Here is a 24,948-nt window from a genome sequence, read left to right as displayed (position 1 = left end):
AAAAAAATGAAACAAGAAAAACACCAGAAAACCCCTAAAAAAACCACAAAACCAACAGATTTAGTAATAATTATTAATACCTGAGACATCCCTTTAAGATTAATAAGTGACCGGCTGAGATGAGGTGATAGCCTGTATCGGTGCCTCTGGTTGTTTACTGCTGCAGCTCATTAGCTCAGAGTTGAAATAATTGAAGTAATTATCAAATGACACCAAACAAATGGCCGAATCGCCTTTGTTGTGTGCGTTCATCCTCACCCAAGGGGGAGATGGCAGCAAGCTTGCACCTGGGAGAGGTGACCATGCCTGCGCCATGCGGCACCCAAGTCCGCGTCGAAATCTCTTGTGTACAGCCCAGCAGTTTGGGGTGCTGCAAGTACCCTCTGATTCAACCCCCATTTCCATTTTTGGCTTCAAAATGTGGAAGAAGTCACAGAAATCCCCCCATCGGTTGCCCAGGAGCTGGCGGAAAGAGGAGCTGGTGGCTGTGTGGACAGTGGGGATGTCCTCGCCGCTGCCGGTGCCACCCAGGGCAGCTGCACAGAGAGGCTCTGCTGCGTTTGGGTGCCCCAATCTACAACAGGTATTTTGTGTTTCCCTCACGCATGTGAGGCTTTGTCTGCCTGTGGCTCTCTAGCAAGTTAATGCAGAAACATGCTTAAAAACGAGCTGTGGTTAAGCTGTTGCAAAACACATGGTTGATTATATCTTTTAATTGGCCTCGAGAAGCCTCCTGGCCGCCTCTGCACAGCCCAGTCCCCCACTGCGCTGCTTAGGCTGAGGCTTCGAGTCACGTCCCTGGACCTTGGGGGCATCCCCTTCGCGTTAGGAGTTCAGGTGCCGTTAAGAAAATAGAGGCCTGTGGATGTGAGTGCACCATCAGACTGCCAAGGTGTGGCGGCTTCCTGCTTGAGCAAGCGTTCGTCATTGAGGATGGTTTTGTTAAAAAGGCAATTAAAATACTTCAAATTGAGTACAAAGTTATGATCAAGTAGAGTGTGATGCAGGTTCCTGACTTCTGAAACAAACCCTGCTGTCTTAGGCTGCTTCGCTGACGTGGTCTTAAAGCAGGTGCCCCACACCACCACTCTGTTTCAGGTTTGCTTTGCTTTGTGGTCACACAGACCCAGCTCATCCCCAGCCCTGTCTGCTTTTTGAAGCTCTTCTGCAATAGGATATGGGCTGTTACCACTTTTCTCCCCAAGTTGTTCATCCTTAGCAGAGCAATCTCTTTTCTCTCCCTTCTCTGTGGTTTGGCAGAGATTTGCACTGTGTGCGTCCTGCTCTGCCGAGTCCCAGTTTACCTAAGGGCCTGATGGAAAATTCTCCATCAGGTTCCTGCTTGGCTTGCTTTGCTCTGCGTCCTCAGCCACTCACCTGCTCCCTGGCTGAGGGGAAGGTCCCTGGTTAAGGTTTGCAGAAGCCCTCTCCTAGGTCTTTGTATTTTAGTTGGCTAACAGGCTGTATCTCTGTAAAAAGAACTGTGTCCCTTCTCAAACCTCTTTTTAGTGCTTGCTTACAACTGGGTGGCTACAGAAAAGTGCTTGATGCCGTCATGCAGGACAATACGTGGGGTGGTAGATGATCTGAGAGAGCTGCTGCTGCTGCCCGTTGGTTTCTGTTGTCTCTTACCTCTTATCTGAGGCTAAACTGACACCGTATGCGGGGGTGATGTTCTCGTTCCAGCTGGGGCTGTTGTGTCTATCGAAGCCCTCTTTTGGGAACCTGGTGCACGAGGACTTGCGTTCAGATGGTTTTGGATGTGTGTTGAAACGTGCTTTAGGCACGGCTGTGGAGGTGCGTTCTGGACCTCTTTGCCCAAGGGGATGCCTGCTGTGTCATTGAACACCATACCCTGAGCCTGGAGATGAGATAATTCGTCGCTTGATTTCTCTGATCCTTTGATGTCGTGCTCGCTGTATACTTTTTCTAAAGTGCTTTCCTAGTTATGCATAATATTTCTCTGCTCTGTGTTGTTATGTTCCTTATTAGTTCAAACTACTGCCTTTAAATGCACATCTACACGTCTGTTTACACACGGCAGTGCAGCCTGTATTTATACTTGAGCAGTGCTCCCCTGATGGATTGCTTGTGTCTTTAGTGCATTTTTTTGTTTATTCCATCTTGTGGCTCTTTACCCCCGCCTTTCCTCTTGGCTAATTAGGGCCAATTTCTGTAATTTTGCTACCTTGTTCCTGAAGTACTCGGAAGGGCTGTTTCATTCTTTGAATTGCCTTCAAGCTGACCTAATTCTTGCCAAAAGATAAATTTTAGCATGCTTGCTCTCTTTTTAAGTGTTTGGAGTCAGAATTTCAGGGTCGGCGTGAGTCCCCCTCAGGGGCACTCCTGCACCTTCCTCCTGGCTGCCTGTTCCCAGCTTTTTTGGGCCTGGCTTATCGAGCGCCCAGGCTGCCTGCAGACTTTCCGTGTTCCCCAGGCTGAGGAATCATTGCATTTTTAGCTGTTATCCCTTTGATTTATACTAAAAACAAGTTGCTCTGATTGATGCTTACCCTTTCCAGAAAGTAAATACATGTCTGAAGGAAGTGTGAACGAATTTCCTATTTCAGTGTGGACAGATAGCGCTCTGTCAGCTTTTCCGTCGTAGCTCCAGCGTGCTTCCCCCATCTCTTGTGCTTGAATGCAGCCTCCAAAAAACACGTGATCTGGATTTGTGTGTTTGGAGTGTTCCTTTTTAATTTTGCTTCCTGGCACCCAGCAGTCCCACAGCAGCTAGAGGAGGGGACACAGTGGGTTCACTCTGTACCTTTCAGTGGAGGAGAGAGTCTGAAATTTACTGGTTTTCAGCCCCTTCTGCTCCAGGACTGTTTTCTTCTTCCAAAAACTTCAGGGTTTTACTTGTTAAATCTGCTCCTCATTTCTCCAGAAACCATCTGGCCTGAACCACAAGTGCTGTGTTTAACATAGCCATAGCGCTGTAATAACTGTCTGCGCTTGCCAGGCGTAAGAAGGGGTTTCGGCAGAGAGAACCACTTGGCACGAGCGGGAGAGAACCAGCACGTTTAATGCCGATGTTGTGGTTTGCTTTTGGGGTAGGATGGCCTGCGTACACGTGCTGTTCTTCCACCACCACTGCTGGCACCTCTGCTGGATTTTCTCCTTACCCAGCTGCTTTGCTTTGTGGTCCTTGGGGTGGATGCGTCTCTGGAGGCTGCATTTTGTGCCCGAGTGTCCTTAATTTAATGTTTAGGGGCAGCCGTTCTTTCCTGGCTTTGCTCACAGCAGCAACTCGACAGAAAAGCATGATTTTTTGTAAATAGTTTATGGATCTTTTCCCTCCTTATATAAAAATAACCTATTAAAATAAACATCCCAGAAGCTGTAATGGGAGGACTGCGTTATCTCTCAGAAGTTGTTCTGATGCTGTAAGTGGAGCTGGCGGTGGGGCTGTCCAGAGATCTGGGATGTGTTGGTGTATACGTTATCCGCTTTCCTAAAGAAATTCGGACCCTGATGTTTGATGGGATCACTGGAGAAAGGAGTAAGAACAGATAAAACCAACATGAAGCTGGTAAACAAGAACTCAGTCAGTGGATCCGTACCCAAGGATATGGCCCTTGAGTCAGAGAAACCTGCTGTGCAGCCTGGCAGTGTACAGACTGGCTGGTCATGTCAGGAGGTTGTGCTTCCAGGGATTAATTAGTGCTTTTTAATTATGGCTTTTACCCTGCAAGTTCTCCTTGCTGATCTTTTGTACGTAGGTTTGCACTGATGGTTAGTGAAATCTGGGAGCAGGTGACTGCAGAGCAGCAGGTGATGCTCGGCCCGGGAAGGCTGGGTTTGCACTGGGCAGGCTGGAAGGGGCACCCTCAGCTCTTTGAGTGGCAGCACAGGTACAAAGCTTGGAAACAAAGTCCCTTTCTCAGATGGCCCTTGTCACTGTCCAGGAAAGCAGCAGGGGTTCATGCAGCTCGGTTGTGTCTCCTCTCTCTGCCCCAGCCCTATTTTCAGTAGCAAAGCTGAGCTCAGGTTGGTATTTTAAGAGTTGGCAGCCAGGACTCGCTCTCTTTCCTGGTTGCTTATCTTTTCCAACTCTTCAGATAATTTATTTCTCGGTAATTTCAGTGGAATAATTGTGGAAGATGCAAAGGACAATTTTACAGTTTCAGTAATAGCTTAACTGAGGCTACACTGTCACTGCAGAACCACTGTGGATTTCGCCAAAAAACACCTCCCTCTGAAGTGAGGGATGACTCAGCCCGGGTGTTGCTGCTTCCCTGGTGTTAGCAGCTGGAGAAATGCCGCAGATCCTGCAGGTTCCTCTCCCGGGTTGCAGACTGTTTTCTTGGTCTGGTGTTACATTAGTTACTGACCATTTCTGCAGTGCCCAGTTCCCACACTGCCGGAATTCGTATTAATCCTCCCTTACGAGCACCCTGGTGGGAAGCATGTACAAACCTGAACACAAGTTAGCAGAAGAATACCTTAATAAATCCTAAAAATGAGGTATACATTTATTGGCCTTCAAGTTCCGGCAGAATCAAGCGTGCATTCAAAATTTAAACTATGTGATGAGTCTCCTAGGGGGGAATGTGGAAATCCTGAGAAAGGCAAGGACTCAGAACCACGTTTGGAAGGTGAGCATGTAATTAACAGCAGTGCAATGAATCCGGTTTGAAATGTAGTATTACTTGTTGAGAGAGAACTATTTGGGTCTTCACACTTCTTGCGTAAACAAAGGGAATCAGTCTTTGGCATGCTTGGAAATTTTGTAAAGGATCAGTTTTGCATAATATGGTGTTAATTTAATGTTTAATCTCTTTTCTGACTGTATTTCTGTTAAGTGCATGGGGTCTGCAAGGAAAACTTGTGCTTTACACTCCAACTTGTGCCAGAGCAGCTCCTCCTGTGTGCTCCCTTCCAAAATGGGAGAGGAGAGAGGAGGGGATTTTTCATCCAAAATAACTTTTTAGCCGAAACATTCAGCTGTTGCGGTTATTTATACTGACTGGCTACCTGGAAATGGGGATATAAAAGATTGGGTAGTGATTTCATGACATGATGTTTGATAGCAGCTGGTATTCAGCTCTATAAATGAGCTGTTCTCTTCTATATGGCAGAAAAAGGCTTTTATAGTTGGCAGGCTGCTCGTAATATTGTAAGGATTATTAAAGTAAGCTGTAGTTGTCATATAACGCACATTATAATGGCGAGTGGTTTCACATTAATATGTCTTGGGGGAGGATGTTATTTCAGAATCTGTATTCGCATACTGATGGAGTTTGAGTCTTTTTACCACCATCAGAATAGCATTCACAGAAAAGGCCCTAGACCCTCATCCCAGCGAGTTCCTTATGAGTAATAAAGTAGTGAGAAGAGAAGATTTCATAAAACTCAGTGGGAATTTTGCAAAAAAAAACCCACAACCCAAAAGCATGATTATTTTTATTCCTTACCTCTTGGCTTTACTTCTGTAAACTGAAGTTGTTCATGTCTGGATGAGTTATTTAGGCATCCTGCTAAGCATCTCACCTGAGAGGTGAGAAACCCAGGAAGCAGCGAGGCTCCAAGACGTGTCTGTGGTGACAGCAGCGGCGCTGCGGGGCCGCCTGAGCTGCAGAAAGGCCGTGGCCGCTTTTCGGATCGGCGTTTGAGGGCTGGCGAGCAGGAGAGCGCATGTGAACCCGTGCAGCTGCTTTCAGAGAGCAGGTTTCATGAAAGACATTTGCACATCAAAAAAAGAGCTGTGGGAATGGCTGGGGAAATTCACATTGAACTGTTATACTTGCATTAATTAATCGAGCGGCAGCCATGAGGAGTGTAAGCGCTATTCCTACTGGTATTTAGAAAAATGTAAAAAAGACTTAGGATAAACATAGCTAGAAAGATATTTGCCTCCTTTGTCTGACTGAATTAACAGATATGCTGTTGATCTGGGGTTGAAATGCAAATAAATATCCCAGAGTGAGACACATTGAGAGCGCAGCGTTGGATAGGGAAGAAAACTTGGAGGTGGAAACTGAGCAGAGAGGTCAGCTGTGGGAAGCCAGGGGCTGTGGGCAGGATTTTGGGGACAGCAGTGAAGCTTCAACCTCTGTAACCATTAGATATTACGAATTATTCATCTTTGACCTTCCTGAAAGCATAATTTGTGCGTGTTGGTGCAGTTATTAAAACCAACCAAACGACAGCCCTGATAACGTACAGCTGATATGTGGCGTGGAGGGATCTTAGCATAATCTTTATCCAGGGATTAAGAGTTTCTGATCTATCACTGACCTGGTTTCCAAGCATTACAAATTCATTGCACTCACAAAAACAAGATGGAAATGCTGTAAAACAAGAGAAAAGCAGATTTACGGCAGCATAAGTAACCGAGGTAAGTTGCATTGATGAGGAAACTTCAAACTACAAATCGTGCTTGATGAAAGCTCCTTTTCTAGGCAGGAGCCCAAAGCAAACCTGCGTGCAGGAACACCGCTCTGGGCCTTTCAAGCCACGTGTGAAAATGTTTATTTTCATTAGAAGTGAATAGTGCAGAACTCCAGATGCCCTTTATTAATTTCTTTTTTCCCCAAAAAAGAGGAGGAGCCAGGGTGAGATGGAGACACAAACCCTGCTGTAGCCCTCCAGCCTAAATTAATGCTGGTATTTAAGGGCTGAATAAACACCAGGAACAAATCTGTGCGCAGAAAGCCAGGGAAATGTTTGCTGATGCCACCAAATTTGTCAGCAAGAAAAAAGTTATATATCTGCAGGACTGCGGCCATCTGAGATGTCTCATCGTTACTAAATTCATATGGGGAAGAAAATAATTGTTTAAAGCAAATTAAGTGCCAGAAAGTTATTTTTCTTTCATCGCTTGACACTAATATGTGGTTTTGATTATTTGTTTAGGGCTTTTAAATCATTGGGGTTTTTTTTGCATGGAGAAATAGAGTTAACATGAAATTTTATTTCACTTTGAAATGCCTGACATCTTTATCGAATGATAAATAACACGGACTTTGGCTAGAAGTTGAGTATTTCATAATTTTGCCTGCAAAAACATTTTCCATGGTAGATAAGGGAAAAGTGAGACACCAGAGCAATAAATTCATGCTCTTCTTTGGAGTAAGATAATAATTACTTGGGTAATGCAGTCTTTTATATATTTTTTTATATATATATGTCAGGAGGCCTCTAGCTACAAATGTAAGTTGACTGAAGACTCAGATCCTCACGCTGTCACCCTTGAGTATCCACGCTGGAGTCAGCGGGACGTTGCCTTAATGTGGGTTGATAAAAGTGGCCATTACAAAGTGACAGATTTGCAAGAGGGTGATAAATCATAAAGGTGCCTTTGTGCCCAAGAAGGCCAACGCCATCCTGGGGTGTATCAGAAGGGGTGGTTGTAGGGCAGAGAGGTTCTCCTGCCCCTCTCCTCTGCCCTGCTCACACCACAGCTGCAATGTTGTGTCCAGTGCTGGGCCCTCAGCTCCAGAAGGACAGGAACTGCTTGAAAGAGTCCAGCAGGGCCACAGAGATGATGGAGGGAGTGGAGCATCTCCTGCTGAGGAGCGGCTGAGGGAGCTGGGGCTCTTGAGCTTGGAGCAGAGGAGACTGAGGGGTGCCCTCATTCCTGGGGATCCATTTGGAAAGGGCAGTGTCAGGAGGAAGGAGCCAGGCTCTGCTCTGGGATGGCCAATGCCAGGACAAGGGGCAGTGGTCCCAAGCTGGAGCACAGGAGGTTCAAGCTGAACATGAGGCCAAACTTTGTGAGTGTGAGGGTGGGAGAGCATGGCCCAGGCTGCCCAGAGAGGTTGTGGAGTCTCCTTGTGTGGAGACACCCAAAGCCCTGGCCGTGTTCCTGTGTGACTGCTCTGGTGATCCTGCTCTGGCAGGGGTTGGACTGGGGGAGCTTTCGAGGGCCCTTCCAGCCCCCACCATGCTGTGATTCTGTGAAACACCTTTGCTTTTTATCTGTTGGAGGAGAGGGATGGTTTGAACAGGTCGTTGCTGGTGTCCCCTGTAATTTGACTCTGCAACGCGTGCGGCTGTGTTCTTCCATTTTACGGGTGTGTTTGTACCCCGTGCACTGCTGGCTCAGTTTGGGCAGGCTTTTAATAGCAATTGGGAGGTGAGATTGAAGTGCCGCCAGACACGGTGTTAAGGGAGTGCACCGTATCAAGGGTTTTGAGCAGTCACCTGGTTTAATTTACAGTAGTGCAATGTATGCATTTTGCACAACAGCTTGGCAGCCACACCAGCCCTATTTTTTTATATTCACAAGTACGAAGGTGTCATGGTGAAAGACAGCACCATTTTCACCCGGAGTTACTCCTCTGACTAGAGGTTCGTGTCCCGTATGTGAAACTGTAGAAGCCACAGGTGGCAACTATAAATTCGTGCCTTAATGGGCCATGGCAGACACATGGCACAGGGTGGTGGCTCTGTGGGGAGGGAACCTGAGCCAGGAGGCCAAAAGGAGGGGTTTTTCCATACAGTGCAGGAAAGCATTTGTGCGTTTGCCATGGGAAGGGGACAGGGGGTCCATCAGGCCCTGTTTTTTTGGGTCTCTGCAGGGAAGAGGACACCCACGGGAGGGGGATGCTGCAGTAACGCAGAAATGGGTTCCCCAAGGACGCAGTCCCTCAGCACCTGTAAAAGACCAGAGCAAATGAATGAGGTTTTGGTCTTGTTTGGCCTATTACACACTTAAAAGTTGTGCTAATTTACTGTCTGAAACTTAACCAAAGCAGTCATGAGTTGAACAGCGTGACCAGCTTCTCATGTCAGGTGTCCGAGTGTAATAGTTTAGCTCACAGCAGATCCTATTGAGCTGTGGTTTCCTTGTGCTGTGTGCTTTCTGCTGAGATGATCAGTTTGCTGTTCTGCTATAGGCATTCACCATCGGTTGTCACTGCTTCTTTTGGACATTTTGAGCATTTCTTGGATCTTTTTTCCTCTTGTTTGTGCCTTTCCTTGTATTGCTACATTATCACGGTTTTGAACTAAATCCAGTACCCCCCTCTCCTCCTGCCCGTACTGGCACCAGCCTGTGCCCTGCATGGGGTTGGTTATTCTGCTCCTCTTTTTTTGCCTAAGACGGGAAGGAGGGGGCATCCCTCTCCAAATACTGTTCTGCACATCTTTGTAAAAAATAAAGAAGCTAGCAGTAATGTCTTCTGCTACTGATTTAATCATCTGCCCAAAGAAGTATAGCAAGGGCCTGGGGGGGGGGAAGTTACTGATAGTTTGTGGTGTTAAGCTCTTGAAACGTGAAACCAGGACCAGGCTCTGCCTTGAGCTGATGTGTTCCTTGCAGAGGGTCTGCAGCATTTGGGAGGGGAAAAAAGTGCTTTATTTTGCTGGCACCAAAGGTTGCAGAGCCACTTCATGAGTACTGTTCTATCTGACAGGTCAGCCCTTGCTGCAGCTGGGGCTTTTCCCTACCCAAACAGTGATTAGAGAATACTTTAGATAATTTAAACTACTAAAAGGCAGCTGATCTAGGAGAAATGTGTAATTCTGTGAGATACAGTTTAGAGTAGTCAGGAAATCAGTCAAACTTACTGAACCGTTGGCATTTCATCTTTTGAACCTCCTCATAACTGCTCTGAGCTCTGCTAGGAAATCAGAGGGAGACTGAACTAAGAGCAGCCTCAGTTTTACCCCACAGCCACATTGCAAGTGGTAGCGCTGTGTTAGGAGAATTGCCAGGCAAACTTTTGGTTTTGGTTACTGTTTCTGGTAAGCGAGGACTTCTGCTGCCAGGCACCCCTGGTGCCCCTGGGGCTGCTCCCCTCTAGCCCCCCAAGGGTCCTCGTTGTCTTTTGCCTGCCGTGCTTCCTAGCGCCGAAAGCAGCATCGCTCTATCAGGGTTTACAGGTTTTCATGTCTGGAAATGCCCACAGTGGTCCATTCTGTGTAAGGATGCATTCTGGGAGGTGGTTGCTCTGTCACAGACAGCAGAAGCCCACGTCTCCCCTGTATCAGTGATGAGAGAGGGGGCGTTTGGCAGTGGGAACATTTTTCAGAGGGGACGTGTGCCGCATCAGCGCATCCTGCGGTGCAGCTGCATGCGCTCCTGACTCGCCTTGTTTTGTCCTCTGAAACACCAGGTTTTGCATTTTTCAAACAGAGGAGTCGATGCTATTGTGTCCCTGATGCTCCAGGTTTATTTTCAGAACACATCCATAAGTTGAATTTTTTTCTTGCTGATTAAGAAGCACCACTAAAATAGGCCTATTGCGAGAAATCTTCTCCCTCTTAACAGCAGATCTATGGCTAATACTTTTCTAATCGTATCTCCTGGTCAAAATTGGTATTTATGTCCAATAAGTGCTTTTAAAATAAGTACCATGATAATATTACTGTTAGTGAAAATATCTGATCTAAAATTCATTACTATTCAAAAGCAGCTTCTGAGAACATGGCAGAGGAAGGACTGCATAATGCCTAAAGTTGCCTGGTTTTGTATGGGAAGTCCACTTAAAGCTTACAGCAGTTCAAGTCCCGCTTGGGAGAACTTGTAACATCATATTAATGTATGAGAACAAATGCGAAACTTTTAGTACTTACTTTTCTTTTTATTGTCCAGGTGACATTTTTAAAGACAAGAATTAAATCTGCAGTTCTGGATTGGAGTGTGTGTGGCCCAGAACAGTTCACGTAAATCTTAGTTATTATAGAACCAACAAAACCTTCTTCTCTCGAGTTCTCCAGAATAGGCACTGTCCTCATCTTTGCAAGCAATTCTTCCTAAACATAAAAAAAAACCCTGCTTTTTGTTGTAAATACCGGGGGCACTTCCCTTAGCTCTTACATTGTTCAGTTCAGTATCTTATGAGCGATTCCTGGAGATAAAAAGCTTTTGCAGAGAACACCCATGAACAGCTCCGTGCTGAGGATACTGGCCTCCATTCTTTGTCCCATTCTCAACAGAATTGTAGCCCCAAAATCGCAAGATAGGAGTGGGAGATCGTACAAACGTAGGACTAAGAGAGAAGTGAAATGCATTGCCTGTGCTGTGCTACAAAATGCTTGGAAAGTTGCTGTGGCTTTTTTTTAACAGAAATACTATTAATTTTAGGAGCAGGTCCCTGTTCCCGTGTATCACCCAACTCCGAGCCAGACTCGGCTGGCAACGCAGCTGACGGAGGAGGAGCAGATCCGAATCGCGCAGAGGATAGGCCTTATTCAGCATCTGCCGAAGGGCGTCTATGATCCTGGGCGAGACGGCTCCGAGAAGAAGATCAGAGAGTAAGTTACAGACACCCAGCTGAACCAGCTTTATGGTACTGCCCTGGGAAACCTCTTGTCCTCTTGTTTTCTGTTGTTGCCTTGCTTTCAGGGAGTGTGATTTGATGTAGCTTTCTTAAAAAAATGACCGTGCAGGAGGCTCTTTCCTTTAGCCTTGTTTTCCTGTTACAGGTGAATCTTACTTTCCTGATCCACGCAAATTGTGGCCTTACAGGTTTTTTCCTCTTTATCCTCTCCTCATGAGGAAGTAGTTCCATGTTACTTCCTCACCGTTATGGCTCCCTTTTACCATTTTTAATCCTATGCACCCTGCTCTGCTGCCCCCACCGTGTCTGCAGGAGGCTTCTTGCCCTTGCTTAACACTGTAACTGGGGGCACATACTGCAAAGTAAACACCAAAAAAATTACGTAGTGCTTGGTGGAGCCCACGCTGACAGAGCTGAGGGCTCCTCACAGTATGGACAGGTCCGGTAAGTTTGTTTGACTCATACCCAAGGGCAACTACTACACTACTTTTCTTTTCCAGTGTGGTAACAGCAGCTTAACTATTTCTATGATTTCTTTTCCCCCCCCAGATGTGTCATTTGTATGATGGACTTTGTTTACGGGGACCCTATCCGATTTCTGCCGTGCATGCACATTTACCACCTGGACTGTATAGATGACTGGTTGATGCGATCCTTTACCTGCCCATCCTGCATGGAGCCAGTGGATGCAGCACTGCTTTCCTCATACGAGACTAACTGAGCCAGGGTTTCTCCACTCGACCTTTGAGGAGACCATCCACTTCCATGGGTTTGATCCTTCTGTCATTCAGCCCAAAGAGCCAGGAATTAGGAACTAAGGTCATGCACAAAGTATACGTTTCCTAATAAATAAATAAAAAAGTATTCCTGAATGGCTGCAAATATTGGAAAAAACATAGTATTTTAGAGACTATAGAAAAAGTAGGTTGTTATTTTTAATGTAAAGCCTTGACCCACCATTGTCTTTTTAATGTTTGTTCTTACACCCATATATAGGAATTGTGTAAAGTGTTACAGCAACTGTAAATGTTTAAACTGCGTGTATCCAATTTTATTAGCAGCAAGGTAAGAGTATTTTTTTCCTAAATAAAATAACCAGTTTTGTTCTGATTCTTTTTACAAGTCCTGGCATTTGGGTCAAGGCTTTATTGAAATCTACATTTTATAACACTGGCACAAAGAAATAGTTTCAAGCTTGTTTGCACAGTTCTTTTTTTTTCTTTTCTTTTTTTTCCATTGGAGATGGAATTCATTGCCTTAGGTCTTTTTAATAGTGTATTGTTATTGTTGGGCTGGCTCTATGCTTGAAAACCAGTTTATTTATAACCTGTTAAAAGTGCTATATTTTGTTTGAAGTTAGGAATATGCAGACTTCAGAATTATCTCCTAGCTTGTAAGCAAACCGAGATGCATTATCCCTTTTCCACAAGTGATGCGGAACATGAAGATACGAAACAAGCCCTACAGTGAAATCATGCTTTCATGGTTTTTAAAACTTGCTTCGGTTTTGATGAAACAGCAGTCCTTTGTCACCTTCACTTTGATCAGGTTAAAAGTGGGCCAGGTGGACAAGAAATAGTTAAGCTACCTTGACTGAAAAGACAGTATTTGGAGCTAATGGAGTGTTAGCATTGATCACTTATTCTGCCTTTTTTTTTTCCTCCCTAAAAAAGGTTGTCTTGGATCACAGCAAATGGATACTGCATCTCTCGTTCTTGTAGTTCTTAGGTTATCAGAAGTTAAGAATAAACATACTGTATCTCAGTCTCCTGTATTAAATGTATCTGTTAAGCCCTGTTGGCTGACACATCGGTCCACCAAGCAGGTAGGAAATCCGATGGGAGAAAAACCGTACTTTGTTCTGCACATCAGTGGAAACGTTATCCAAACGCAGGGTGTCATCCTGGCAGTCGAAGGGGAAAGCAGTGCTGCTCGAGCCAGAATGACATAAGGACCGATTTCTGTAGCAACAGGATGCGCTTGTTGAGACATGGTCTACCCACGATCGTAGCTGTAAAGACCTCCTGTCCACTTTGCATGGGGTTTTGGTTTTGTTTTTCCTCCTTAATGTTACCCTACTCTGACTTTTCTACATTCAACACAATGCAGATACATTGAGAAGTCCTGGTCTTGCAAAACGAGATGCAATCTCAACCACAACAAATCGGGGATCGCTCTTGATTGTTTTTCATATATAGTTTGAGTGCTTGAGGTAACAGGTTGTGTTTAAAGACCCAAGTACTTTGAAGACTTAAGTGTATTTACAACATAGAATTGTGCAGTTTATGGATCATTTTTGAAGGGTTGGTCAGCAAAATGCAGGGTGAACATACTGATTTATTTATTATCCCTGCTCTCTTAGCAAAGAGCTCCAGGTAGCGGTCAGAAGGAAGCGAGCGCGGTCTCCAGCTCTAGAGTCACTCAAATCGCTGCCCGTTTATCTGGACACAGGTTTTTGCTGAATTCATACACACCTAATGACATGGATCAAATTCTGAGAGAGAACTGAAGTTGTGCAATATCGTTGTTCATCATTCCATGTACGTTCCTTTATGTCCTCTTTTTTGTCTGGTTGTTTTGGGGTGAGGGGTTTTTTTTGTGAGGTTTTTTTTTTCTTTTTGGTAAAACAATGTCCACATTAAGTATTCATTTATTTTCTTTATCGTGTTAAAACTGGCAAATGAACAATTTTAAAAAAACAGCGTTGTCATGTTGGTGTTAGTCTTTATTTATTACAAGATTTGATGAAGAAAGATTTGAAAGAAATATGAAGTGACTGATTACTGAGCTGAATGCTTTTCCTCGGCACTTTGTGTAGTTGAACTTTTAACTCTGATATACTTACCAGACTAAGGGAAAAAACTGCTTTTATTAAAGTATTTGTTAAATAGCAAAAAGGTGCAGAGGGCTAAAACCAGTTGACTACACAAAAACATTAACATTTTAGCTTAAAGACAAATGTGTAAATATAACAAATAAATTAAATGATTTTTCAAGTTTTTAGGTGCAGTGCTGTTCTGGATGATTTCTACTTCAAAGAAGTAATTGGTCTGAATTTGATGCAAAGTAACGTGTAACCTCAGTTTTAGCTACAGTTGTGAAACCAGGTCTGTCGTAATTCTACCATCTGCAAGATGGATAGTGTTTGCCTCCTGTCTCGGAGGCATCTAACAAACCAATTACTGACACTTCAGCCGTATCAGCCCACTTGCAGCAGAGCTGTTTGCTGACCTGGTCTCCTGCAGCTGGGTAAGGGGAAGGGCTGGCTCTTACCCCTCTGGACGTGTTCAGCCCTCACCCCATCTTAGGCCAGGGCTATATGGTTCAGGCTGGACAGGCCCATAGTAAAATCTGCAAAGCCATTTGAAGACAAAAACAAAATACTCTCCCAGCTACTGTGTGTAAGTAACCAAGTCTGTAGGTGCATCAACAGTCATCAAGAAGTGCTGCTTTCAGGTGTTCTGTAGGGCTGTAGAGTATGGTTGAAAACATTCAGTGCAACACCGCTGTTTGTACTGTAGAACTTAACTGGGAAAACAGCCCTGGCACAGCCCCGGAACGGCCCAGTGGAACATCAGGCTCCATCCTCTGCCATTTCGGCCACCAGTGAGCCAAAAGACCCTGAGGGTGGAAGTCCACACCTCCCACATCACTGCCAGACACTGCAGCCTCTCCCAGCAACCTGGTAGCCTGCTGACAGACTGAAGTGCCGCGGAACCAAAGCAGGTAGGGAGGTGAAGCAGGGAAGCAGATAAATTACAGCTGCAGATTATGGTAGGAAATGGATTTTTTGTCTCACAGAACAGAAGAAAAAATTCCCACAAATCTGAGGCAAAAGAGATGCAATGACAAGTAATGCTCAACTTTATAAAGACCTTTATGCTTAAAATTTCTTGCATGCTACTGGAATAACCATTTTAATCATTTTTATGTCTAAGGATGATAATCCTTCTTACGTAAATCTCAGAATTATAAAATTTGTATAAAAACAGAAAAACCAGAATTCCTTTATGAAGGGCTTCAACCACATCAGGGTCTCCAAGCTCCCACTGTCGTGCAGGGCTGAAAGGCAGTGCCTGTTTGTAAGGCTGTGGTGGCAGTGCCCATTCTAGGATGAGGGATTATGAAATACCTGAACTTAAGCTGCCACAGTTTCAAGACTCAGACATTTCCTGTCCTTGTGCAATGGTGGTGAAGACGCAAATTCTTCTGAGTCAGAGAAATAAATAACAAGATGGTGAAAACCAAACATACGTGGCTTCTCAGTTAAATCCTGGATTAAAAAGGACTTAGAAATAAAGTGGATGCTAGGTGATTACAAACACAGCTTATGACAGATACCACATTTTTATTAAAAACATACGAGTTGATAACCTATAAAAAAACATTAATAAAAATCAGTTCAGAAGAACACTCTTAATACCTAGAATAAAAATTACCTTCAAGGATTAACTTTTCCTTTTATATTGCATTTAACTGTGAAAAATATAATTTATGCTAACCATCCCTTGCAGATTATCTTGCATTTAAACCTGTTCTGGGATAAGCGTTAGGGGCTTTGGAATTCCTGGTATGAAATGCCAAGTTAATGCCTTCTGATAAAAAGAACAGTCCAGATACTCTGCAAAAGCATCTTTTTGATTTAAGCAGAAGAACCAGCTGTATTTGCATGCTAGCAACTAATTTATTAGACTATCCACTCTGCACAGACACTTGGCTAAGTAGAAGCTGCAGAGAGGAATCTATTTAATGAAAATAGTAACTGTGAAAATGCCAGTCCATGTTCCTGTCAGCACAGAGGTTTGGCCTTACCAAGAGGGGACCAACCGAGCCACAAACAAAAAGCCCCCAAACCTGTGTCCTCCCAGTTGGAAAATGGCTAGAAATAACTTCATAAAGCTATTCACTGCAGCACCAAACCCTACAAAATATCTGTCTGTTTTAAAAAAGGCATTTCAACAGCAGCGAGCGCTCAATCTCCTGCACACGCTCCATGCCCCAGCTGCCACCAGGCATCTCCTGGCCACAGCAGGCCCTGCTCTCGCTCTCGAGGCACTTTTGCCAGGGTTCTCGCTGCACAAAGTCAGACAAACTTCCACCTTTTTTAGTATCTTTTCCTATCCTTGTGCCACATTCATGGTAGCTGCCTGTCTAATCAAGAATTCACACTGGGGAAGCAGATTGAGGGAGGCAGACAAGGCAGAAATTCAAGGGGAAAAAAAGGAATCACTCCAAAACCTTTTCCTGAGCAGGATGGGGCCGTCCCACTGAGGCAGAGCTCTGCTATTCCAGAGTAAAAATTACCTGCTGCCCTTCAGCGCTCCTGCCTAAATCTGCTTTGGTGAGGGCTCTCGCTGGATTGCTCATTTGTTCTGGGGTTTCTCCCTGTAAAAGGCCATACATTCACACTCCTTTTCCTTTATGATCCCACACAACCTATTGGTAAGGGCCCTTCACCTCCCTGCATTCTCCTCAGCCATCATCTGAAAAGGTGTCAAAAGCTTCTCCTTCCTGTATTTCACTTCGGGTTTTTTGTGTTGAATCTAACAGTTCAAACAGTTCTGATAACATCAAAAAGCTCTGCCTGCAGAGCCTGCTTCTGGTGGGTCTGCATATACATAAACTGACTTTTTTTTTGTTTGTATCTGTATATACACGTGTGGGAGGGGACAGCTCACACACTTCAACTAGACACGTATCAAAGGCACTGTGCATCAGAGTCCTCCAGTTTTTGGAATTATTTTCATCAGTGATGAGCCCAGCACCACAGAACAGAAACCTGACCCCAGACCCAGGTCTCCATGAGCCGCAAGAACGACAACCAAAACAAATTCCCAAACTGCAACTGGCTCCGCTGCTGCTTCTAAAAAAACTCTGCAGCTGCCCACAGAGGCTGCGTAACCTTGGTAGCGATGACAGCGGTGCCGGGTACTGTGCCCAGATGAAGAGGACCCTGAACATGATCCATATACTGTATCTGCTGAGTTAAACACTGCTTCGCCTCCCTGGAGCGATTCACTGCTCTGCAAACCCTTGGAGATCAAGTTCTTACTCTGCATTTTCGGGTAGGAGCAGGGGCAGTCCTCAGGCCTCTCACACCACCACCTTCACCAAAATGTCAGGAACAGCTCCACTTCACACATTAACACCAGCTCACCCTAAAACTGCACCCATGACACGGTCACCACCACGCTTGCCCCTGTGGCTCCAGCTCTGCAGACCAGCGTCCCACACAGCTCCAGCGCCAAGAAGTCGTCCCTTGCCTCCACCCCCCGTGGCACAACAGGAGCAGCAAGAGGTGAAAACCGGCCAGGATATCACAGCTTTTACTTATCTCCTCTTTCTCACCGCACTGCTACGTTGCTTCTCAGCCACAGAGCCCACACTGTTGTTACAGCACTTGACTAACACCAGGAAAACGTACTTTTATTTTTCTCTTTTTTTTAAGCGAAGCAGCCCATAAAGGGAGCGTGTGGGGGGTTGTGACTGCTGTGTTTTGTATTTTCTGTAGAACAGGCAAGGAGAGATAAAGCAAGTAGAATTCAATGCAATACGTAATTCTGAATAAACATTTTGCCTATGTTTAGCCAGCAATGAAACCAAGTAGGTCCAGAGATTTAAAAAGCCCAGAAAATAATGGAACACAGCCCAGTCCTACAGAAACTCTGTTGGATTTGGAGCAAACACCATGCAGAATTTGTATTTATTAGCTCTGTTGCTGTTCATAAATCCCAGCGACAGGGATTTACTGGACATGTTTTTAAAGGGTAGTACTTGTATCTTCTCAAACACCTGAAGCAAACCTAGACAGCATCTTTACAACATATCTTATGATAAATCATTCAGTGACAATACTTGCCAATAGACACGTTGCATGTAATCGATCACAAAAAGGTATCTGCAGAATATAATGAGAGAAGCAGCAAGTTCACTTCTAGTCTGTTGAGGTTTTCTGATCTCGCTCATCAGAGACGTTGCCAACCATTACCCATTTTCCTGTGCAGCAGCAAACAACATGACTCACCTCTTATCTTCTCCTCTTCCTCCCAGAGAGGAACTGTGCGGAACGCATTGTTTTGGTCATTTCATACACATTTGCTTTGCTGCTGTAGTTTTTATGCTTGAGAAGGTGAAGAAATGCATCTTGCAGGTGGAACTGGAGGTGCAGGGTGTTGTATGTAAGCTCTTGGGAGTGCCTTTTGCACTCAGACTGACCTCTAGGAAAGCCTTGTTTCACACCGAGGAGCATTATGTGGTGCTTCTGTTGGGCTGAGGTACACAAGCTGTCAAAGCCATCATCCCATGATCTTCCAGTAGTCTTGGACCCAGGCCATAGATCAGCTAAAAACACTCAGGCACTCAACTTAATATAGGATTTAATGCCAAAACCAGTGTAAAATGGGAGGAAATATTTTATATGATCCTGTTCTATGCTGCTGTATTTTATAAAAGGTGAAGTTTCCTAAGCAAAGTTTTAAATGCTGCATCACTGCAGTGTAAACAACCTGAGGCGAGGACGCTGTCAGAACAGGAGCCTTTAAACCAACCACCGCAGAACGCATTAACAGTAGATCATAACAGAACTGTGTATCAGTAACAAATCAAAGCGTGTTCCTATGCTCCTGGTTTAGTTGAGCCATCATAAATGGGTGTTTCCAAATAACAGCAGTTGTATGATGTTTGTGACTTCATCAAAATCTCTTCTGATCATCGAGAAAACCTGTGAACAGGTTCAGCTTCAGCCCACCGTTCGTCATCCAACAGCCTATCTCATCTTGTATTATCTGTAGGAGCTGGGTGTTGATGAAGTTACACCTCAGTAGAAGCTGCTGGCTTTTCAGCCCATATCCTCCCTTCAGTTTAGTTGGATTCCACAGATCAAATCCAACAACAGAAGTGGTGTTCTCTTTACTGCTTTTCCCTTCCCGGCCACCACTTTCAGATGGCATACAAATATTCACATGGGGCACACCATGGCAATCGCTGCAGACACCCAGGAAACTGAGTATTAATTTCTACCTCTCCTCAGCTACTGGCAGGAAACCACTTACCATATATATATATATATATAAAAAACACAGTTTGTAAGGTCTATGATAAAGGTCCCACCAAGTGCAGAAAACTCTTTTCTGCTCTCTGAGTTACTGGTTTGCCTTTGGTTACCTTCTCTGGCTTTGCTGAGGACTGAGAAGAGCCGACAGTAGCTGCTGGCTGAAGCCTCGTACAGTGAGTGTGTTTCTCTAGCGCTGGTCAGACGGCGCGTATTTGAAAGCAGAAGGAAGCGCTGCTCCTGCCAATGAGGAGTTGACTGTGTCCATCTGAAGCAGTACTTATGTTCCTGAACCTTAAGCTATGCTGAAAACCCTTGATTTGCGATTCCATTAGAGCAGCTGCTATTTTCTGGTAGGTGAACATTGAAGCTGTCTGAGAACTCACAGCAGTAGTGCTTTCCCTAACCCACGGTACTTGGGACTCCAGACTGATGAAGCCATTTACCATCCTGGAGACACGATGGAAGAACAACCCCAAGATGACTGCAAAGACTGAGGGAAGTTGACTGCATATTGCACAGTGTCCTTTGTGCAAGGCATCTAAGAGCAGGTGAAACTCGGCTGTGGGTGAAATTTCAGAGAGTGTTTCAGTGGCCTTGGAAGATGAATCTACAGTCACAAGGATTGTTCACTTTCTGCAAAGTACAATTCATGTTAATTTTCAGGGCATTGCTTGCCTAAAAGTTGCTAAGACTGCCAAAATATCTGAAAAAGGACACAACTGGAAGAAGAGGCGTTATATGCACAAAATAGAACAAGAAACTTTTTTTATTCTATACAAATAACTGAATTTGTACACTTAAGTTTTGATATACAATATGTAAACAGCATAACTGTTTATACTGAATTTTATCTGAACTGAGAAATTTATCTCAACTGAATTAATCTGAGAGTGCCACTTTAAAAAATGTATTCTTCGTTTAGGATTTTAACTTGGGAAGACTTTATTATAAAGGGTGTCTATTTTTGAGACAATGCAAGCTCTCCGTGTTGAGGAACAGGTGGTTCTGTCTCCTTGAACATTAATTTGCAATTATAAAACAACGGCATTTCCTCAGAGGAGGTAAAAGAGCTATGAACTGTCAATTTTCTCTTCTGCTGGGAACAATCACTTTAGAAAGAATATTCACTGTGAGGTACAGAGATACGAATCTTCCTGACAAGCATCTCCATTGGAGAAAAAGGGCTGTCAGACGTCCAATGGGTCAACGGGGAAGAAGCTCTTTCAAAAGGGAGGTAGAAGTGTGCCCCAAAAAACCACAGGCATACAACCCTGGAGCTAGCCTGGAGAACGGTAAATGCAGGTCAAATATGTGCTATGTCTGACATCACCAGTTTTGCAGAAAAGCAACAATTCTATGGCAGACAGCACTGGAAAGCAGAGCTCGCTCTTTGCTCTAAGCCCCTTACACAGAAATTCCCCCAAAAGATCAATAAAGAACAGAACGATAAAGGGCTCTCCTTGGCGAAAAGCAGAGCACTGTGCCAAGAGCCTGCTCCAACCCCTACTTTTTAACACAGGAAACGTGGCCACACGACCTCTTTAAACGCAGACAAAATTAAGCAAACCTAACAACCTTAGCTGCTTTAAGAATGAATTGACTGTCAGTAACTCTCTATTGCTCTGCAGCCAGAGCAACAGTGCTGTTTCTTAAGGATTTGTGCTTTAAATGTGACACAAACTTCAAACCATGTTGTTTGTTGTTTGGTTTTTGGTTTTGTTTCAATCGTTCCCCTTTATGGTGGAGCTCGCTTAGTTAATGTCATGAACGCAAGGAAAAAAGGCACACGATTGAAAAATGAATTGCACAGATGTAAGTATTCAAAAAGCCACTGTTGGAAAAACAGTATTTCTCAGGCTTATGGTTGGTTTGAGAGGTTTTTTGCCATGTTATTACACTAGATTAATGTTTTATGCATCACCTTTAAAATTTTAAATTATTTGGTTCCTCACTCACTTGAAAGAGAAGGAAACATAATTCTAAAGTGTCTGTAATTTTCTGCACCAAGTTTGCAACAAACAGGGCATCAAAGAAAAAGAAGTTACAACAATGCTGAGGCTCCTGACTCCATTCCATTTTCTGGGGCGGATTTGGCCTGGTCCAGGGCAGCTTGAATTCTGAAATGTGTTCTTGTTTCCATGGAGTAATTCTTGTAGTTTTGTCTAAAACAAAAGCAGATCCGCTCTGATGAATAGATGTAAATATATATATATATAAAAAACATTCTACATAAACACCACAAAGCGGGTACACACGAGGCTCGGGATCAGCTTCCCAGGAGCAGTTCGCCAGTCCGGGGAAGGACTGGCACAAACCTCAGGCGGCTGACTGGGCAGTGTCATCTGCCTGTCGTCTCCAGGAGCTATGCCATGCTCTCAAGAGTTACAGAAACAGTTTAAACAATAAAAAAATCTGTATTTTCATGGAAAAGCTTCTGTAAAAAAAGAAATTTTGCCTCTAGGACCACATAGAAAGTGCAGATTCTACTTAATAGGAATTAACATGTTAGCTTTTGCAGGATGGATACAGAATCCAGATACCAAAGAGGATTAGACCATGCTAATTTTCTTTCAGAAGGTATTTGTCATCTTTACAGAAACATGACATTAGGTATGAAGCAGTCTGCATACCGTAAAAGCATTTCAGTTCAAAACGCGTAGTTCAAGTCAACCGCGGAAGCATGGTATCTGTCACTATGGCAGTCTCTCTGTGAGACAAGCAAACCCACACCCATCCTACCCCAGCTTAAACTTTTATGTATGCAACGCCCAAGAGGCTGAACGAGACAAGGAGGTGACTGGGTTGTGTTGTATGCTGGTCTGAAACTCCTGGGAGTTTTTTCTTTCATTTTGTCATGCAGATCCTGTATTTCTCATCAGTAAGCAGATATTCTTGCTTGTAGCTAATGGTAATACAAACAGAAATATTTCCATGCATGACCAAGCCAAAACTGTTTTATCATCTCGTTCCACTCTTTCTCCCAAAGCTGAAACACTCGAGCCAGCAGCAGCGTGTGGATTTAGGTCAAGCAAATGGAGCATCGTGCACAAGCCCAGCTCCTCTGCATCCTGCCAACTGCAAACACAATGCTGTGCTCCCGAAACCCACCACGGACACCTCGTTCTCCCTCTACCGGCTGCAAAGACATCCAGCATTTTGAGCTGAAAGCTCAGAACCCTGAGCATCTTCATGCAGTGTAAAGGCTGCAAGTAGAAATGTAAAGACCAAAGCAATGGGGGGCTTTGTGGTGAAGTTTTTTTTGCATATCATTACAGTTTTCATGAGTTCTTTTAACATAGCAAGTCCTGAGCTTTTCACACACTGGATAACAACTAATTTTTAAGAGCTGCTGCCTGCTGGTGCTCGTCTTTAAGCCAAACACCACTTCTCAAGGGAGCCTGCAACCTGAGCCACACAGAGCCACCAGGGGAAAGGCGAATGGCTGAGCAGCGAACGGCAGAAGTACCCGATGGAACAAGAAGCCCCAAATCATTAATTTCTAGATCTCTTCTTAAGAGAGGTTTGAGCAAAGGAAAGGGGGACAGGAGGAGAGGTGTGCTTTGAGGAATGTAAAACCAACTGAAACTCCATTAAGTTTTGCTAATGTTTGCTCTTCTGAATGTCTTCCAGCGAGTCCACAGAGAACAAGGCTCACAAGCACAGGAGATTAAGAATTTCAGTATTTTAACTTTAGTGTTGACAGGCCTTTGGCATAGTCTCTGGTAGGCTGATTCACCACTCTGTCTTGCACAGTGGACTGACTTGGACAAAAGCTCAACACAAGAACTGTATCTGACCTCTCTGAAACAGGGCCAGACACCACTTTTGTAGCTGCTAACACCTGCGGCAGTGACTGGCGTGACTGCACTTAGAGAAATGCAGACATCTGGAGTCGCTCAGGATGCAGGCAGAGATGAACTGCCCTGCTGCAGGATGCCCGAGGAGAGCAAGGGTTGTTTGGTTCAGATTCTCTCCCCCTGTGAGAAAATTTGGCTCAGGAGAAAAGTAAAGGCTCAGACAGAGGAAAAAACAACTTATTCTGTTAATTTTATAATAAAGAACATACATGATCAAGACCAACTATTCCTGATAAACCTACTTTGCTAGAAAAATCAATCACACCAAATACTAAAAACAGGTGTTTCAGTTGCCTTTCAGATGCAGATGAAACAATACAAAGGTCCTAAATGCAACCTGATGCATTATCTTAATTGTAAATCAAGGAAAGAAAACAGCACTGCTAGCCATCAATTTGAGTAATGCTATTTTAGCCATAACACAGAGCTCTGGTTTAATGCAATGCATCTTTTATGAATAAGAAAATAAACTACAAAGATTATTCCATTTTGTTACACATATTTCTTATGGAAGCTTTAGACATTAACATTTTTAATTTTTTTTTCCTCTTATCAGAATGGATGGGTAAATCACAGACTGAACAATCAGATGATGTCTACCACTAGAAGGGTCCAAACCAAAGCTAAGGCACGTGTGCTTCCGCTGAAAGAACTAAAGAACAACTTTGCATTATATTAATGAAACGTTTCTGCGTCCTGCGAATCGGTAAAATACCATACTGACACATCAGACACCAGCACAGGCTTTTCATTTGCTTACTTTGCTCTTTCCAGTAGTTTTATTGCTTCTTCTCTTCTATCCTGGTCTAGATACAGTAGCGCCAGCTCCAGCAAGGCATTTGGAATTAGATAATGGTCATATTTTATCTTCTTTTCACTGCATTGGAAAAGAAATAGCCTCAAGATCTTAAAATGATATATTTCTTCCCTTATTTAACAGCTCCAAACACAAATAAATAGATTAGCTAAGATCAGAAAGAGCAATCAATCTCTATTACAACGTGTCATGTCCTCAATCCAAAGCTATCTTCCAGGTTACTAAATGCATATTTTACGTAACCATCCTACCCAGTATGTTACTGCTCAGGATTACAAAACATGGCCTTTCTTATCAGGCAAGTATTAGAAAAGATGACAATATTATAAGCTCTATCCATGTGAACTGGCAGAAAGAGATGCCATTCATTGCATGATGTACACAAGTTCCAAGTATAATCATACTGCCCCTGTCTCTGCAGACTGCATTTGGGGTACAGCCTCTTCATGACTGATAAGAGGAAGGGGGCAAAAAAAGGGAAGCAGTATCTCAAAAAATTTACTTACCTATAGTTCCCAAAGAGGAGAGCATCTCAGTAAAAAGAGCGGATTTTGAATTGTTCTTCCACAAATGGCTAACACCATCAGCAGTTAAAATGGCAGTTCCTTAATATCAAAACAACTGAAATAAATACTGAAGGAACTGCAGTCCTCTCTCTTCTATTCATATGATGGTTGTATCTCCTCTTATTTGAAATGAATAGTTACACAGAAATTCAAGAGCTTGCCTATATGCCGGGTATGAAAACTTACTTTAAATAGATGTAATTAAAATGGTCCTCTGCTTCTGATATCTTGCCCAAATGCTTGAGGCACAAGCCCTTTAACAGTTTTATCACGCACTGGTCATCTGCTAGCAATTCTGTAGCTGCAAGACAAAGTAAATGTGAGGACAATCCATTTACTCAAACACAGGACAGTGGGAACTAACTGGTCAATTTAGTTCATTTAATGCAGAGACAATCACCCATCAGCCTTTTCATATATCAAC

At 43.9% G+C, this 24,948-nt stretch overlaps 2 protein-coding genes across 2 annotated transcripts in view; one reads left to right on the top strand and one right to left on the bottom strand.

The window, feature by feature from the left end:
- Positions 1-313: 313 nt before the first annotated feature.
- RNF11 (ring finger protein 11) lies at positions 314-12,997 on the top strand. Its single transcript, XM_010182682.1, has 3 exons — positions 314-583; positions 11,036-11,205; positions 11,781-12,997. The coding sequence occupies exons 1-3, from the start codon at positions 314-316 to the stop codon at positions 11,950-11,952; spliced, it is 612 nt and encodes a 203-aa protein (XP_010180984.1). The 3' UTR covers positions 11,953-12,997.
- Positions 12,998-21,325: 8,328 nt separating this feature from the next.
- TTC39A (tetratricopeptide repeat domain 39A) overlaps positions 21,326-24,948 on the bottom strand; it is a 29,994-nt gene continuing 26,371 nt past the window's right edge. The window contains exons 16-18 of the mRNA XM_010182681.1: positions 24,711-24,825; positions 23,902-24,018; positions 21,326-21,446 (exon numbers count right to left, since the gene is read on the bottom strand). Coding sequence (XP_010180983.1) covers positions 21,326-21,446; positions 23,902-24,018; positions 24,711-24,825 — 353 coding nt within the window. The remainder of the gene's footprint in view (positions 21,447-23,901; positions 24,019-24,710; positions 24,826-24,948) is intronic.

Source organism: Mesitornis unicolor, unplaced genomic scaffold (assembly GCF_000695765.1).
Source record: "Mesitornis unicolor isolate BGI_N332 unplaced genomic scaffold, ASM69576v1 scaffold2714, whole genome shotgun sequence".
NCBI lineage: Eukaryota > Metazoa > Chordata > Aves > Mesitornithiformes > Mesitornithidae > Mesitornis > Mesitornis unicolor.
Note: the sequence above shows the minus strand (reverse complement) of the source record. Positions and strands in the feature narration are given on the sequence as shown.